General features: G+C 32.4%; 1 protein-coding gene across 1 annotated transcript; it reads left to right on the top strand.

The window, feature by feature from the left end:
* Window positions 1–520: 520 nt before the first annotated feature.
* On the top strand, window positions 521–7,502 carry LOC146907262 (putative receptor protein kinase ZmPK1). The gene is made up of 2 exons (XM_085723334.1): window positions 521–906; window positions 5,011–7,502. The coding sequence occupies exons 1-2, from the start codon at window positions 630–632 to the stop codon at window positions 7,128–7,130; spliced, it is 2,397 nt and encodes a 798-aa protein (XP_085579460.1). The 5' UTR covers window positions 521–629; the 3' UTR covers window positions 7,131–7,502.
* Window positions 7,503–18,811: the final 11,309 nt, after the last annotated feature.

The raw sequence follows: 18,811 nt of genomic DNA, 5'->3' as shown, positions 1-18,811 counted from the left end.
CAAAAAAATTGGGAAAAGATTTGGGGTGTCTAGGGTTCTGCTGGTACGTTAGTCCTTAGTAACTCTTTTTCCGGTTTTACATATATCATTTCGCTATTCAAGAAAAAATTGCCATTAAAAAAATGGTAACTCGCTAATAAAGCAACTAAGTTTATAAGTTTATTTTTCTTTCAAATAGAAAGGAATATGTAATATAAATTTTAAACATCTTTCTCTTACATAATAATAAAAAGGGAAATGTTAACCAGGGGCACTGGTTAAAAATAGCATATTTTCCCTATATAGAGGACAACCCCAAATTTCAACTCTTTCAATTGTGAATATATTTTTTTTGAAAATGTCATATGAATGAAATTACCATTAAAATGCAATAGACTATATAACTTATTAAAATTAGAAGTGGAGTGCAATTCACTCCTTATTTGTTGTCCTTAGTGCAAAGACTCGCCGCCTTAAGCATTGAAAGTTTCAAACTTGGAATATATTATTTGTATTTTGTACTATATGTTTCTTTACATAAACACACCTTGATATCACCTACGACAAATAAATCATGCATTACATATTCAACATATCTACACCTGGACTCTAACTTACATTGCTATTGTAACTTACAAATAATAACTAAAATGACTTTCACAATATCACATATTTTCCTAGTCTTGTTGCTATTTCCCTTCCAATATTGTTCATCTTCTGTATCATCTTTGAACAAGGGATCCTCTCTCTCTGTAGAGAAACATACAGAAGATGTAATTGTCTCTTCAAATGGCACTTTCTCTGCTGGTTTTTATCAAGTTGGTGAAAATGCTTTTTCCTTCGCCATATGGTTCACGGAGCTGCAGAATCAAAGTCACAACCCAGCCAATATTGTTTGGATGGCAAACCGTGAACAACCTGTGAATGGTAATGTTAAAACTCATGCAAATTTTATAATACCAAAAATATCCCTCTATTAATATATATTTTAGAGTTAAATATGTTTTTAGTCTTTATAAATATATACAAAATTTTCACTTTAGTCCCCTTAAATTTTTCTTTGATTTTTAGTCTTCCAAAAGTTTTTAATCATCACTTTTGCTTCATATTTTTAAATCAAATCATGTGTAGCCTTCATGTTTTTGAAAGAAAATTTTAAGGAAGGTTTAGAATATTATAAGAATTTTTCCCAATTTTTTTTAATTTTTTTAACAAAACATGAAATAAATATGAATTTTTAAGCGCCAAAAACATAACAATTAATATTTAATTCATCTTTTTTTAAAAAAATTAATTTTTTTAGAGAGAATCTTATAATATTTTAAACATTTTTGAAAAAAAAATTCATTAAAAAATATGAAGGTTACACAAGAGATGACTTAAAAGTAGGGACCAATAGTGATGATAAAAAAATTTGGGGGACAAAAGGTGAAAAAAAAAGAAGTTAGAGTACTAAAACTAAAAGGTGGTATATCGATAGAGACCAAAAACATATTTAACCTCATATTTTATATTGTATTTTTTGTCCATCTATTTTATCATCTTCATAAAAATACTCCATTTTTTATTGCAATTGATCCCATTACAAAATTTTGATAATCAATGTTTTAAAGATCAAATATTTGCTCACTACATCATCAAAAGCGGTCACTAACAGATTTAGTGACCGAAGTAGCGACCAAAAATAAGAAGTGCTAATTCATTGGTCGCAAATCATTTGTGACCAAATTAGCAACTGATATTCAGAGACCATATTTGCGACGAAAGTCAGAGACCAAATTAGATACGGATTTAGAACCTCCATATTTAGTGACTGATTTTGTGACCAAAGCAATTGTATCTCTGAGTATTACTTACGTGAATTGAAATGTAGGGTTTAAGACATTACAAGTCTTATATAACTACTACGACCCATATTACAACAATACCCTTAAATAAATGCATTTAAATAACAAAAACTAAAAAAATATTGAGGCTGAAAGCTTACATGCTCCATTTTCACACGTTGTTCCAAGAACATATAGTGATTAAAAGAATCACATCAAAACTATATTTTCTTATAAAGATTAAAGAGTGCCATATAAATGAATCAACACATAATAACAAGAAAATTAATGATATTGAATGTAAAATAACAAAAACTAAAAAATACACAGAGGCTGAAAGCTTACATATCTCAATTTTGACATGTTGTTCTAAGAAGAGGTAGTGTTTCAATCAAATGTTGCGTACAGTGTATCCTTTCTTGCAGCGGCGAAGCTAGCGATAATTCTATGAGGTGGCCACATATAATTTTTTTTTAAACTAATCTAATGCAGTAGGCAAAAAAACTCACAATAACTATTACTTATATAAAATGTTCTTAATAAAATATACACTTGATTCAACAAGAACGGATTATACCAAAAAATGCGGCAATAAACTATTTTGTATCAAAAAAGCCACATTAGAATAGCGTATTGTACCAAAAAAGCTACAACAAAAAAAAATAAAGACTAATAGTAGCTATTTATGAAAATTGAACTCGACGGCCCTTCAAAGACTCAAATTCATCCATAATTGTATCATTTGTATCAATTCTTTTAAAGAAGTTGTCAATAGTTTTCATTTTACTCATACCTAAAATAATAGATCAAATAAACATAAGAATTTTTGTTGTTTAAATCAAATATCACAACAACAAAAAAAAAACATAAGAACCGGAAGTAAAATTATACAGTATAACACAAATTGTTTTAACCTAATTTGTTTTTCCTAACCTAAAACTAATTTTTTTATAAATTTGCTAAACTAAAACATAAAAAGTTATAAAAAAAACTAACTATAGAAACATAGTAACCATAAAAACTAACTAAATTTTAGCGGTTTGTGTTGCTATCCCTAAATTCCAAAGCAAAACATAAAAAATTGATTTCAAACTAAATGAGATTATTGTGAAATGTGAATTGAGATCATACCTGGTAACCTGGGTGAATTGAGAATCTAATTAGTGAATTGAGATCATACCTGGTAACCTGGGTGAATTGAGAATCTAATTAATGTTGCTTGTTGTTAACCTGTTACTTTTAGGTCACCATGGCACCGCACAGATTGTTTGTTTGTCTCTCTCATGTGTATTGTGTAATTGTGTTGCGTGGGGATCCTGTGTTGTGTGTTGTGTTGTGATCTGAAGAGTTAAAAAGCCACTTTACCTTGTTTTTTTATTAATAATAATTGTGTGGTGGACTGTGGGTATGTGCCCACTTTTGTATTATTTTACTGTTAGATAAACTATAAAGATTATTATCTCTTTTGGGTGTTAATCTTCCGATTCCTATACGACACGATTAAATAATTTGAAGTTCAACCGAAAGTTAAATAAAGATAGAAAAAAATTAGTTCACTTAAAATAAAACTTGGGGTAGCTAAATATATATTATTAGGGGTAGCTAAATATAAAAATATACCTACTCACTCAAGGGCTACCCCTCCCTTATACTACCATTCGCCCCTGCTTTCTTGATCATGACCGTAGTAATGATTGCAAATTTTTCCCTTTTTTTTTTGGGAGGGAAAAGGGCCGAAGCCCTAAAATTAGATAATAATCAGTTTGGGGTGGGAATTCCCAACAATCAACAAGATACAAATAGTGAACTTGGGCATGATAGGGCTCATGTAGTAATTTGGTTTTGATAGATTTATGTCTAAAACACATTTTGTAGACACTGTTTATGTCAAGAAGAGAATGAGATCAGGAAGGGGAGAAATTATATGATTTTTTTTTTCATAAACCAATTATCATCCACGCGCAACTGCGGAGACTAATCCCTTGAGACTTATGGGAAGCAACTGCATGGAATAATAGATAAGAGAGTTGATGTGAGTTTTAGCAATAGCGGAGTGGTAGATTTATTTTGAAAGGTGTCACATCAGAATAAATCGGATGTGGCAGTTTTAGATAAAATGTTGTATAAGACAAGAGGATAGTTGTCAACAAAAGGATTTGAGGGTCAGATTTAATTTTTTTTTTTTTAGGGTCAGATTTAATCGGTATATTAGATATGATAGAAAAATTATTAGTAAAATATGTATAATAGACTCAAAGTATACCTCAATGTACCCAATACTTTGTAGGAGTATGGAAATACTTGCGAATTACACCTTGCGGTCATTATTATAAACGAAAATTTGACTTTTTAGATTGATTCAATAAATAATGTATGTGATCTATATTATAGGCCACATACAACATTTATTGGTGACCGGATGGTGTATGTGACTATGGTACACCTTATACTACAATTTGGTATTATTGAAAAAAAATAAAGTCCACGTAGATTAACGATAAGTTTGATCAGAGTGTATAATAAGAGACATATATCCACTTATAAACTAGTTTTGTATGAATGGGTTATACTCAATATAAAATCTTAAAATGATATTCCCTCCGTCCCATAATAATTGAGTCATTTGTAAAAACATATTGTCCAAAAAAATTGATCTATTTCACTTTTCAATACAACATTAATTAATTACTTTTTTTCAAATATAACTCTAATTAATATTATTTTCATCATTTTCAATTCAATATATTCTACTTTGCATTTATGATAAGGAGAAATGCACCAATAAGTGACAAGACACTCAAAACTAATTTTCTCTCTCTCTTTCACTTGTTCACTTTTTCTTAATACGTGTGAAATGAACAAAATGCTCAATTATACTGGGACGTAGGGAGTATTAGAGTATTGTTGGTATTAGAGTGTGTGTGTGTGTGTGTGTGTGTATATATATATATATATATATATATATATATATAAACCAAGTCTCACATATCTAAAAGATAAGGTCTAAATAAAGTTTATAAAGAATAACATTTCTCGTCTTTCCTTCAAAAAAAAAAAAAAAAACATTTCTCGTCTTACAAGCTGATTTTGTGACGATGACTTAGGTAATGGGCCTACCAATAAGAAGAAAAAAAAATACTATCATTCTACCAATCTTGTTTTATCTCCTCTAATTTTCTGATCTTCTCCTTGTGATTTCCGACAGGTAAGCACTCAAAGATTTTCCTCCTAAACACTGGAAACATTATCTTGCTTGATGCGGGTCAACATAACACTTGGTCTTCAAACACAGCATCAGATGCTCCATTAGAGTTGTATCTCAAAGAAGATGGGAATCTTGTGTTACGTGAGCTTCAAGGAAATACCATCTTGTGGCAAAGCTATGATTTCCCGACAAATACTCTCCTTCCTAATCAACCTCTCACCAGATATACAAACCTTGTTTCTTCAAGAAGCCTGAGTAATCATTCTTCTGGCTTCTATAAGTTGTTCTTTGATGATAACAATGTTATTCGTCTCGATTATGATGGTCCTGATGTTTCAAGCACATATTGGCCACCATCTTTTTTGTTAAGCTGGCAAGCTGGAAGGACCAATTACAATAGTACTAGAATTGCTTTGTTGGATTCTCTTGGAAAGTTCATATCATCTGATAATTACTTTTTTTCCACATATGATTATGGTATGGTTATGCAAAGAAGATTAACCTTGGATTCTGATGGTAATATTCGAGTTTACAGCCGAAAAAACTTGTTAGAAAATTGGTATGTATCATGGCAAGTCATATCTGACACCTGCCTCATTAATGGAATTTGTGGTGCAAATAGCGCTTGTAGCTATGATCCTATGAAGGGTAAGAAATGCTCTTGTTTGCCAGGGTATAAAATGAAGAATCATAATGATTGGTCTTCTGGTTGTGAACCTATGTTTGATTTTACTTGCAATAAAAGTGAGTCTACCTTTTTAGAATTGCATGGTTTTGAGTTCTACGGCTATGATAGTAATTTTGTTCCAAATAGTACCTACAAAAAATGTGAAAATTTATGTTTACAAGCTTGTAACTGTACAGGATTCCAATACTCATATGAAGAGGAACAAAACATCTTCCAATGCTATACAAAACTACAATTGCTAAATGGGAGGCATTCCCCAAGTTTTATAGGAAAAACATTCTTGAGACTTCCAAAACATAATAACTTCTCTAAAGAAGAGTCTATGAGTGTAACAGATAGTGTTTGTTTGGTTCATCTTCACAAAGACTTTGTCAGAAAACCAACAAGTCATTTGTTGAGGTTTTTTCTGTGGCTTTCAATTACAATTGCTGGCTTGGAATCCTTTTTCTTTGTTGTGGTTTGTTGTTTTTTAATCAAGACCAAGAAAAAGTCTAATGGAGATCGACATAATTATCATCATGCATTATTGGGATTTAGAAGATATAGTTACTCTGAGTTAAAGGTAGCAACAAAGAATTTCAGTAATGAGATTGGAAGAGGCGGAGGAGGGATTGTATATAGAGGTACATTGTCAGATCAAAGACATGCAGCAATAAAGAGATTGAATGAAGCTAAACAAGGAGAAGGGGAATTTCTTGCCGAAGTAAGCATCATTGGACGGCTTAACCACATGAACTTGATTGAAATGTGGGGATATTGTGCTGAAGGTAGGCATAAACTTTTGGTATATGAGCACATGGAAAATGGATCTTTAGCTGAAAATCTTTCATCTAAAACTAACATACTTGATTGGAGTAAAAGGTATGATATTGCTTTAGGAACAGCTAGAGTTCTTGCTTATCTACATGAAGAATGTCTGGAATGGATTTTGCATTGTGATATAAAGCCTCAAAATATACTTCTTGATTCTAATTTTCAACCCAAGTTAGCAGATTTTGGATTGTCTAAACTAAAAAGCAGAAATAGTCTTGATAATAATTCAGAATTCTCAATGATTAGAGGAACAAGAGGATATATGGCCCCTGAATGGATTTCCAATTTACCAATAACATCTAAAGTGGATGTTTATAGTTATGGGGTTGTTGTGTTAGAGATGATAACTGGAAAGAGTCCAACAATGATGAATATAGAAGGAGTGGATGGAGAAGTAGCATACAATGGAAGGTTGATAACGTGGGTAAAAGAGAAAAAGATGAGTACACGTTGGGTTGAAGAAATTATTGATCCTGCAATGGAGACTAATTGTGATTTTAATAAGATGGAAATTTTGGCTAAAGTTGCTTTGCAGTGTGTAGAGGTAGATAAGGATATTAGGCCAAATATGAGACAGGTGGTTGAGAAGCTTCAAATCAATGGAAGAGTTTTTGAGTGATTCAGGATGCTAAACAAGATTCCTTGATCTCTTGGTCTTGAAATAAAATACCTACATGTTTTATCTTTGCAAATAATTCTATTTTCATTGATTATGGAGTATCGTATGATATTTTTAGCTATGTCTTTAGTGCCATTCTTTGCATTTTAAGGCAAATTAGAAGTCAATAGAGTATTTGCTATTGGTTTGAGGAACTATTTGTATTATTTTCACTTGAGTCTTTGTAATTCACTTTTATCCTAAATCATACAACTTCATAGGTGTTTTGAGTCCTTTTAGTGAGAAATCATGTAAATTGACAAAACAAGACATCACGTGAAGTATTGAGGATATAAATATTGAAGTTCAATGGTATTATAAGGTATTTTAAGACAATACAAAGTGAAGAAAATTCATTTGAAGTTCCATGGCATCATAAGACAGAAGAATGCTTGAAAAAGGGTCGAAAACTGCGGAACTCACGCAGAAAGGGTTGCCTCGTGCGTCCCTGCGCATGAGACACCATTCCTTGATGCCTCATTTGCCTTGTGGATGGACACGGCCAGGGAGTGCTGATTACTTGTGTTTCCAAGTCGTTTTTGATGGAAACCCTCTATTTTCACTCCCTAAGTAATCATGCCCTATAAATAAAGACTCTTGCACACTCTTTTATTCATTCAGAAAGCTACCAGTTCAAGGCAAGGGTAAAACATCAAAGCTTCAAGGAAGAGGATTTCCATGCTCCTCTTGTTCTTATTAGGGTATGTTTTTGTATTTTTTTTTTTTTAATTATGTCAGTTTCCGTGAGCAACTAAACCTCTTTCCTTAGGGTTTTAGGATGAACCCCCTTCTTATTTGTTGGATTCTATTAATAATTTTTTTACTCGGTTTATAATCTAAAGTCTAATTTAATTCGTGTATGCCCGTTTCTATGCCATATCTTAGATGGAGCAATATTAGGATTGACAACTCTCGCCTTCATTCGAACAAGGCAGTAGTGAATTGCTTAGTTTCTAATATAATTGAATCTAAGTATGAATTTATGGCTATAACTCATCTTAAGGGAATCCCGCAATTTCAAATGGTTTGGTTGCGGGGATTAATATAAATTTCCAGTGATTCATTACAGAGTTATCTTCTACTTTCTTAAATCCAAACATAAGACAAGTTATAAACTAATGATTTCTATATTTAATTTCCAACAAAGATGAAGGGGATTCAAGGATTCCCTAATCGACGCTAAACTTCTGAATCAATCAAACATAATCTCGCATTGAACAAGACAATTAAAACCCTGCAACCGCTTTAAATCTTCTCTTTTATTTGCTTTTTTAAATAGATTCTGCTAATTACCGATTTGAACGACAATCTCTGTGGAGACTATTATTTTATTTTTTTGAGGAAAAAAAACTTTGTGGAGACGATTAACTTACTACTTTATTACTTGGTCCGACTTGGTGCAACTCACTAAAATCACCATCAAGTTTTTGACGTTGTTGCCGGAAATTGTGGATATTCGACAAGGTAATCGGTAAAATTTATTTTTGTGAATAATTAGGTAGTGTATGGTAAGTATTTTATTTTCTATTTTCATTTTTCATTTTTTATTTTTTTAATTTTAATTTTCGATTTCAATTTTTTTTAGGATTAGTTTATTTTTTTGTTTTTAGTTTTATATAGATCCTAGAAATTAGGGTTAGTTCCTAGTATCTAGTTTAGGTTTAGTTTTCATTTTACTTGTTTCTAGTTAGACTAGATTTAGTTTGTTTTTATTTCGTCTTATTTCAAAAACACAAAATATATATATTCTTTTTTTAAATTAGCACCAAATATATTTTAGTTTTTTTTTGTTTTAGGGTAATAGCAGTAACACCCTAAACCCCTTTAATGCAATAAATCATGTAAATAATACAGTTATTCAAAAGAGTTTAGATGTTACATCTTCAATTAATTCAAAACATGCATAATTATGCTTTCAAAAGCTCGCAGCAGAAAATCATCATACAAATTTATCTCAAGCGTAAACAATTCTCAATAACCATGATTCACATCTTATAAGGAAACACCAAACAAAACTCAAATCTCAAAATATAAATGAGCAACAAGTCTCAAAAGACATAAAAAATGACTTAAGTTGGACACCCTAATCAGAGCCCTAAACTAGACCCCAAGCATAAGAAAAAGAGGCAGCTCCAAAGCTAGTCCTCAAGCAACTCACAAGCAAAAGCAAATCAATCATGCACACCGTCTACCCATTCATACAAATAGGCAGACGGTCAACCAAACGACCACTGGGGATATATTATATTCGATAAATAATGTATAATCAAATGAAAGTAAATCAACATATTCATTTTCAATGATCAATAAATAAACACTTAAATAGATCATTCAACAATGAATTTCTACATCAACATTAATCATCAAGCATAATAAAGCAACATATACAAATTCACCAACACATATAATTACCAATTCACATAGTCAAGTATGACATGTTTCACCAATTTTCAAGTGCATCCAATGTTCTAGACATTTCTTCATGCATGTGGTACCAAATGGATTTCGGAGATGATTTTACCGTATGAATCCACACCAACGTAAAGTACACCTCCAATACGTTCATCACCAAAGCAATGTAAAGGTACACCTTCAACTACATTCTTCATAAAGACTCAACATGACTATGAATGCATGGAATTTAAGCAAAGATTCAACAATACATATATCACCAAACCATATTATATAATTTTCACCATCATATAATATATTAACCCATTCACCACCATTTGCATTATAAAGTATTTACATCCACACAATCAACAAATCATAATCAACAAAAGAGTCATCACCAAAATCATCATCAAGATCTATCACCACAAAGAAACAACCATCGTTTCACATAATACAATCCACAACTAGACAACAATCCACCAATCATGATCACCAACACACTATATACCAATCAACATTGATTCATCCTTATTTCATCATATTATCATGAATACAATCCATTTACAGGTTATGGAATCATAAAACTCACTTTTTGCAAAGTTCGACTATTTCCCAAAAATTGTCTGTTTTCAATTTTCACATCAAAAATATCCCTACATATCACCTAACATCTTAGTTAATCAATCATAGCAAATTCAGTTCATAAAGCTCCTCTTTTTTGCCAAATTTCGAAAGTTCGTCTCTTTTTCCTCATTATTCAAACCCAATTTGATTTCAAAGTAAAACAATGTGAAAACACTCTTAGAAGTTCAATTACACTTCAATTAGGTAGGGTTAGGTGCTTGGAACTCATAGGAATGCATTTGGATCATTAAAAAGGCGAAAAATCAAGTTTTTGAGCACCTGCAGGCTTGGCACGGTCGTGCTTGCTGGATGCACAGACGTGCTGACCAAATGCGAACCAGCCGCACGGTCCTTGCCAAGGACACGCACGGTCGTGCGGCCCTAACAGTGTAGAATTTCCGATTTATAATTTTTCACATTTTCGTGCGTAAAATTTTAATCTTCGTTCTGTTTTTCGATTCCGTTTTCTCCTCCGCATCCCAATCATTTAAACATATCATATCCCACTACAAAATAATGTTTTCCTATCTCAAAACAACTTACTCCAATTCTTTCAAAATCACTTATTTCTCAAAAACACTTAAAAACAACTTTTTACTCAAAACCCAATTTTCTTCCAAACAATCCCACACCTAAAACTTATAGTTCAAAACAGAAATTCTATTCATCCTAACTTAACACAACACATCAAAAATCCACTCCACTTCATCAAAATCAAACTTATCCATTCTTGACCCTTTTTCTCAAAAATCATCAAAACACCACAACTTATTCAAACTTCACATTTATAATCTTCAAATTCATAAATTCTCATCAAAAACTTGTATCCAACAACAATTATCACATATTCATCATGAATTCAACATCAAGTAACAACAGCATCATCATTTTCAACATTTTAAGCTAAAACGTCAAGTAATCACTTCAACATAATTAAACAATGAAATTTAAGCAGCCATAAAAAGTTTCCAATAAATTTCACATTCTCAAAATCATCACTTAACTAGGAGCATGAAAATCAACATTCAAAATCATCAAAATCATAATTCATTAGAAATTGATTGTGACCCATAATTGAAAAAGAAGATTATAGCTCATTTGATGAAATAGAACTATCCCCTTACCTTAAACCTTCAAAATCTCTAGTTTAGACTTCACTCTCCTCTTCTAACTCCTTAGCTCTTGCTTTCTAGTCTTCTAAGCTCTTCCTCTTCTATTCTTCTAGTCTTCTCTCTATATTTCTAATTTATCTCTCTAGCCACTCTATCCTTATGAGAATGTGAAATGTTTCTAACCCTAATTTTCCTTCATGAGTTAAGTATATATATACTAATTTGACTCTCCAATGGGCTAGGTTACAATTATTCACTATGGGCCTACTCTTACTAATAAATTCTAAAAAGTTACTACTCAATAACTCGCTAGAATATCGAATAATTATCATCTAGAAATAATTGCCACAAGTAACTACTCCCTCAGTTTCAAAATGAGTGTCGTTTTAGCCAAAAAAAATTGTTTCAAAATGAATGCCACTTTTAGTTCACAATGCAATAATAACTTTTTCTTTTCAATTGTACCCTTCAATTAATACTATGTTACACTACTTCGAAAGTATTATTTTTACTTTAATGAAAAACAAACCAATAGTTGATTAGGATAATTTGGTAAAATTGCTATGACATTCGACTACTTTATTCCATTCCTTAATTTTTATGCAATTAGCTAAAACGACACTCATTTCGAAACGGAGGGAGTACTAACTTAGTAAAAATAACCAATCACGCTAGAACACCAAATAATCCACATTCTACAATTGCTACATTACCCTTACTCTACAAATGACCAAAATACCCTCAGCTCTGGAAATGACCATAATACCCTCCTAGGCTAAAAATCTTTTAACCCCAATGTAGACCATAATTTTTGGGTGTCAATCCATTAATTGGTTTTGAACCTTCAATCGTTTGGACTTTTCGATCTTTATTCGTGAGAAGGGAAAAGATGAATTTAAAACCCTTTTTGGATCCGGGGGTTGGTTACGATTGGGGAAGGTGTTAGGCACCCACATAGTCCACGGTACTCCGTGGGAACCTCTTTCTAACTTTATCTTGTGCTAGGTTATTTTTATTTGAAAAATTTATTGCTTAAAATCTAAGTGAAAGAATGGAGGGAGAAGAAGTATGAGCTTTGTTGTTTTTTATTTGATCGATTTGGAAGGAATAAACCCTCTGCCTACGTACCCTAAAAAGGGATCAAAACCGCCGTAGTTCTCTCTTAAAAAAAATTTGGTGGGTTAGGTTGATTTTAATTTGATTTTGAAAATGGTTTTAAGAATGGTTGCGAGACCTCAAGGTACAGAAGAATAAAATAGAAGTGAGGTTGTTTCATTTTATTTAAGAAATTTGGTCTAAGTTTAATTAAGATTCATTTAGGAATTTGATTAAGAAAATAAAGGAAAAATCTCTTGGATTTGGATCCAAGGTTTATTAAGAAAATAATTTGACTTTTGCTTATTTGATATTTGAGATAAAAAGATTTTACTAAACTAACGGTAAACTAGCGTAACGATGCGAAAAAATAAAGCAAGCGTAAAGCAACGAATAAAATGGTGTAGTGTCGGTGCTTGTGTCAGTGTGTGCAATTACTACGCTATTACATACCCTTCCTAGATACACACTAAGAGAAATGCAAAGCCCAAAATAAATTACATCATTTCCCTAATTATACACACTAAATATCATTGGGCTTTAAATGAATTGCAAGAATAAAGCAAATGCATGAGATCATACTGAAATTAAAGCAAACAAGATAATAATAAGCGAATTAAAGCAAGCGAGATAATAAAAAGCATATTAAAAAGCAAACAAGATAAAAAAAACTTAGAGGTATCACATACTAGGATGAATTATCAAATGAAATGCATGATGTTGAAATTTTGAAGCAATGCGCGAAATAGAAATAGGATTACTAAAGCAAAAATGACAAAGGATATAATGGAATAAAAAAACTTAAAGTGCGTGAAATAACGTTTAAAAATATTGAAGTAAAAATAAAAAAAACAGAAGTTAAAATATTTCAAAATGCTTAGAATTAAAGTCACAAAAGGAGTTTAAAATATGCATGAGTTGATAAAAGAATTTGAACACCAAAAAAATGCACGAACCAAAGAAGAAAATGATTTGATTTAGAGAAATGTGTGAAGGCATGGTTAAAACTAAGCGAGCTACATGGGAAAATGATGTGTGATACATAAAGAATGATTTGAATTAAAAGCATGAAAGCAGGGCTAAAATTAAGCAAAACATAATGAAGTATTACAAGATATGAAGAAGATGATTTGGAAAATTCATGATAAACTATTTGAAACATAATGAAAACATAATTAACATTGAACAAACTATAAAATAATGCATGATATGAAAATTATTTGAATTAAAGTGCATGTGATGATTCTTACAAAATGAGGATATTAATTAAAATATTAAGTGAAAATGAATGACACCAATGAAAAAAGAAAGCGTGACTTAAAGAAACAAAAAGGTTCAGGGGGTGTAAGCAGCATGTATGGGGTTTCAGTAGCAAGCAGTGAAACAAAACCAGCAGTTGGGCTTAAGAGCAGTTCGTTTGGGCTGCAGAGAATGAACCGGTTCGATTCACCTGGATCGGTTCAGGGTAAAACCGAACCGGTTGTAGTGGTATAAAAGGGAATATGCTGGTTTTCTAAACATTTTTCTTCAACCACTCTCTCTCAAACAAAAACGACGAAGATGAAGGTATGAACTCCGGTGAGGTGGTGACCGGCCGAGGACGGCGGCGCAGCCGTGCCGGAAGTTTCAACTTCCTTTTTTTTGAAATTTTTTTATACCAATCGGAAGCTCTCTTCATCCTCTATTCATTTCTCAAGTCAAAAATCACAAAAGATAAACTAAAAACCCTAGATCTAAGCTCAAAGATTCGGAAAAAAAAAACTCACAAAAACAGAAACCAAACCGTTATCTCTTCTCCTCGTTTCGAATCTGGTTTGTTTCAGAGGCATGCGCGCTGCAATCGGCTTTGATTCTTCATGCATAAGCTTCGGCCGGTTCTGTTTGTTGCGTTCTTTCTTGCTTTCCAATCGATCTTCTTCTGCTTCTATTTCGTTTCAGATCCGATCTTAAGAGCTACTGAGGGATTGTTGCGTTGTTGTGAGTCTGGATTCATACGACTCGCTTGTTGACTCGGTTGAGTTGCTAGCCGAGTTTGTATGTTGTTACTTGATGATGAACTCTGTTGTTCACGTTCACTGGATTTCGAAAATGGTGTTTGGGTTTAGATCTGTGATGGATTTCGAAAATAAAGATGATGATGGTTGTGTTATATGTTACATTTTGAAACGAATTTGTTTGTGGTTATTGTGTTTAGTCGGAAATTCGAAGCTGGTGGTAGGTTTGTGAAATGTTGATGCTGTTAAAAAATTCTGGAAATTTTATTCTTGATGTTCTTGAGTTTTTCTTGTGTAATTTGGGTGTTTGATCCAAAAAAGTAGAAAGAGAGAGAGAATTAGGGTTTTCTGAGATGTGATTGGGGCTGCGGCTACAGTGTCAATGATTGGTCCCCAGTGACTGCAATCAATGCAGTGTATTTATACTGACAAATGTAGGGTTTTGCAGGTATTTTGATGACGTGTCACCTTGTAATTGGACAAAAGAAATTCTTGCAGCTGGGATGAAAATGGACCTATAGAACTCTGACACTGGACTAAACTAAATGGACCTATGGACTAAAAAAAGGACATTAAAAAAATAAAACAACAAGAATTCTATCTTAATGAAAATAAAAAACGTGACCTTTAAAAGACAAGAGAAAAAAGTGATAAAAATGGAAATAACATAAAAACATGAAATAATAAATAAAAAAAAAGTAGATAAAGAGAAATAAGTAATAATAAAGATAAATTAAATGAATTGATAAAAGAGCAAAAATTGTCACTTTGGAACCAAAATGAGGTATTTTAAAATACCTCTCTGCCGAAATTTCGTCTGGGACGACGAAATTATTCGGCTTCTAAAATACGAATAAAACTTTTAAAATGCGAACAAAGCATGTAACAGTTTAAAAAACAAATAAAAGGTTTTAACTAATTAAAAAAAATGAATAAAAATTCTAAGAGGTTTTAATTGCTTAAAACACGAAATAAAAAAGACGACTGGTCAAAATTTAGGGTATGACAGATGCCCCTATTTAAGTTTCTTCGTCACGGGGATTTAAAAGATGAAATTTTTAAGTCAACGGGTCGAAGAGACTTAAATATTAAGTACACCAATTTTGACCAGTTGAAATGCTAGGGATGCAATGCTTATGAATATAATGATATGAATGCCTTGTGATGCAAGTATGAATGCTAAGACGACAAAAATAAACTGACTGGGGGACAAACTGATAAGTATCACTAGGGAGATAAAACTTGTCTATTATCGACTATCGTGGTAACGACGAACATACAGAAGATAAAGCTTGTCTGTTACCACTACTGTGGTAAATGATGAAAATGCGGAAGATAAAGTTTGAACGGAAGATAAAGCTCAGACGGAAGATAAAGCTTGAGACGGAAGATAAAGCTTGAGACGGAAAATAAAGCTTAAGACGGAAAGTAAAGCTTGTCTATTACCAACAGCCCGTGGTAGATGATGAAAATGGTAAAAAAAACTATTATCAATACAAGAGTACCTTAAGCAGGATACTGGGGAACTGAAAAGCATTGGTAAAATGATTACTTGACACTAAAAGTAATCGCGAGCTATTAACCTGATTCAAAAGCATTTGCAGGGTATTAACCTGATTCAAAGGCATTTGGCAGGATATCAACCCGACTTCAAGGGAAATTTGCAAGCTATTCGCTTGACACCAAGGCAACAAAAGATGTTCGCAAGCTTTTCGCTTGACACAAAGGTAACAGAAAAGGTTTGCAAGTTATTCACTTGACTCATAGGTAACAAAAGATGGTTGCAAGCTACTCACTTGACACACAGGCTACAAAAGATGTTTGCAAGATACTCACTTGACACAACGGCAACAAAAGATATTTGCAAGCTACTCGCTTGACACACAAGTAACAAAAGAGGTTTGCAAGCTATTCGCTTGACACACAAGTGACAAAAATGTTTGCAAGCTATTCGCTTGACATACATGTAACAAAATATGTTTGCAAGCTATTCGCTTGACACCAAGGCACAAAAGAGGTTTGCAAGCTATTCGCTTAACACATACAAAGAGTGAAGACTGAACTGAAAGGTGTTATACCCTAATTTTGGACCTAAAAATATTTTCTCAAGATGTTTTCTATCTCTGATATGTGTCTTTGGACCTTTGAAAGATTGCCTATTTGTTTATGTTTACTCTGATATTTTACGCTGCTGTATTTGCATATTTCTACTGTCTATGTCTGAAAATCTTTTCAACTGTGTATTTGTCCATGTTTTCTTGCATTTCAAGTCATCCAAAACATCTTTCTTGCATTTCAAGTCATTTGAATTGGTCTCTGATCGATTGCATACTTCTCTGCATTTTATTTCAATATTGTTTACAAAATTCATGAAAAAGGGTATTTTAGTCATTTCCTGCATTCAAACTCATTTTAATCCTTGAAAATTGTGTGAGTCTTTTCAATTGGTTTGTATAATTCTTTGTTTCAATTCCATGTTAAAATCCATTTCGAAAATTGCATTTGAGTCAGTTTAGCCCCTAGGGGCATTTTAGTCATTTCCAGTGTTAAAACTCTGTTTAATCTCTAAAAATTGTCTCTGAGTCTTTTTAATTGGGTTGAATAAACTCTTGCTTTAATTCAATGTTAAAAACCATTTTAAAATTGCATCTGAAACATTTTGAGTCAATTTAGTCCCCAGGGGCATTTTGGTCATTTCACATAAAATTTTGACGGAGAGAGGTTACTTTGAAGTACCTCATTTCAGTAGTTGGTTCATTTTAGTCCGTTTTGTTATTTTTAATCGTTTCACTTTACGTTATTTTCAAATTACATTTTTTACCAATTTTATTTTAATTACATTTTAGTCCTTTTGTTATTTTGCATTTTAGTCCTCAAGTTGTTAAAATTGCATCTTAGTTCATTTTTGTCCAAGAAGTTAGTTACGCCACATGTCCTACTCCTATTGGTCCAAAAATTCACACATCACCTATATAATGGGTCCCATGGTCAAAGAGTCAACACACTAATCATTTTTCACAAATACACAAAAATCACAAAAAAAATCAAATTTTCTTTTCCCTCTTTCTTCTCCAAGCCGCCACCTTCATCAACAACAACAACCTCCATAACAAACTTTTTCCACCACCTCTAACCTCCATAACAAACTCTTTCCACCACCTCTAACCACCCTAACTAACTTCTACCACCACAACTTCATCTTCAATCGCTCTCTAACCACCACAATCTTCTTCCTCCATCATCATCATCAACAACATCCACCATTAAAATTCACCACAAAACCTCCATAACCACCACAATCCTCATCTCTAACAAACTTCAACCACCACAATCTTCATCTCTAACAAACTTCAACCACCACAAATTAACCTTCAACTCCACAAAAATCACATCCATAAACAACAACCTTCAATCAATTCCATTAACGACGAACCGGAATCGGACGAAGGAAAGGAATTCAATCGAAGCAAAGAGAGAAGAGAAACAGCACCAAATTTGAACACATAAAAAGAATCCGGAGCCATTCAAAGCTTCGTCAAGCATCACGGTATTGTTCTTGATCCAAGCTTTTTATTCCACTTTTTTTTTTTAAATTGGTTTAGAGAGAGAAAATTTTCTTGTTGTGCTTCTTCCTATAATTTTTCTAGTATATTTTGATCAATTTTGATATATTGCATGTCAAGATTGATCAAGAAATACTAGAAAATTATTTTGCCTTGGTTTAATACTTTTTCTTTTACTTTTTGTTGAAAAATCTTGATGAAAAGCTTGTAAAATTTGGTGAGTTCTTTTTGCATTTGTGTTGATTGATTTAGGATTATTGCATGTGGATTGTTGTATGTTGAAATTTGTTAGGAAAATATACTTGTAGGATTTGTTGTGATTTTGTGTTGTTTTGTCCAAATTTTATGAAGTTTTTTGCACTTTCTAATTCCAATCTTTTGGCTCATAATGATTGTGTTTTGTTGAATGATCTTGAAGTGTTGTTTGATGCTTGATAAGTAGTGTTTGGGGCTGTTTTGAATATGTGATGATGATGATTGGTTAATTACATAGCAAATTCGTCCTCTCCCTCTTCGTCCTCTCCCTCTTCGTCCTCTTCCTCTTCCTCTTCCTCTTCCTCTTCGTCATATGATCTTGGAATGTTGTTTGATGCTTGATAAGTAGTGTTTGGGGCTGTTTTGAACATGTGATAATTGGTTACTTACATAGCAAGTTACTTGATGTTTAAATGTGTGAATTAGTGTAAAAATAGGCTTAATATCATACCATAGTTTCTTGACTTGTAATTTTCTCATAACTCTCATATTGGGGCTGAACCTAAACCCTTTGAAGAATGCCAAAATGGAGAGTTATGGGTCTCTTGCTTGCTTTGGAATTTTGGTATTCTATTAAGTGCATTTTTGCCACTTTTTCTTGCCAT

Source organism: Medicago sativa, chromosome 7, assembly GCF_051527215.1.
Source record: "Medicago sativa cultivar Bolivia chromosome 7, Bolivia_mono, whole genome shotgun sequence".
Classification (NCBI taxonomy): Eukaryota; Viridiplantae; Streptophyta; class Magnoliopsida; order Fabales; family Fabaceae; genus Medicago; species Medicago sativa.
This window is presented reverse-complemented; position numbering and strand designations above follow the sequence as displayed.

What these genes read in the sequence shown, in the direction of transcription:
- LOC146907262 (XM_085723334.1), top strand. Translation starts at nt 630, where the DNA reads ATGACTTTCACAATATCACATATTTTCCTAGTCTTGTTGCTATTTCCC. An exon ending in CCGTGAACAACCTGTGAATG is followed by an intron (nt 907 to 5,010) that starts GTAATGTTAAAA and finishes GATTTCCGACAG; the next exon opens with GTAAGCACTCAAAGATTTTC.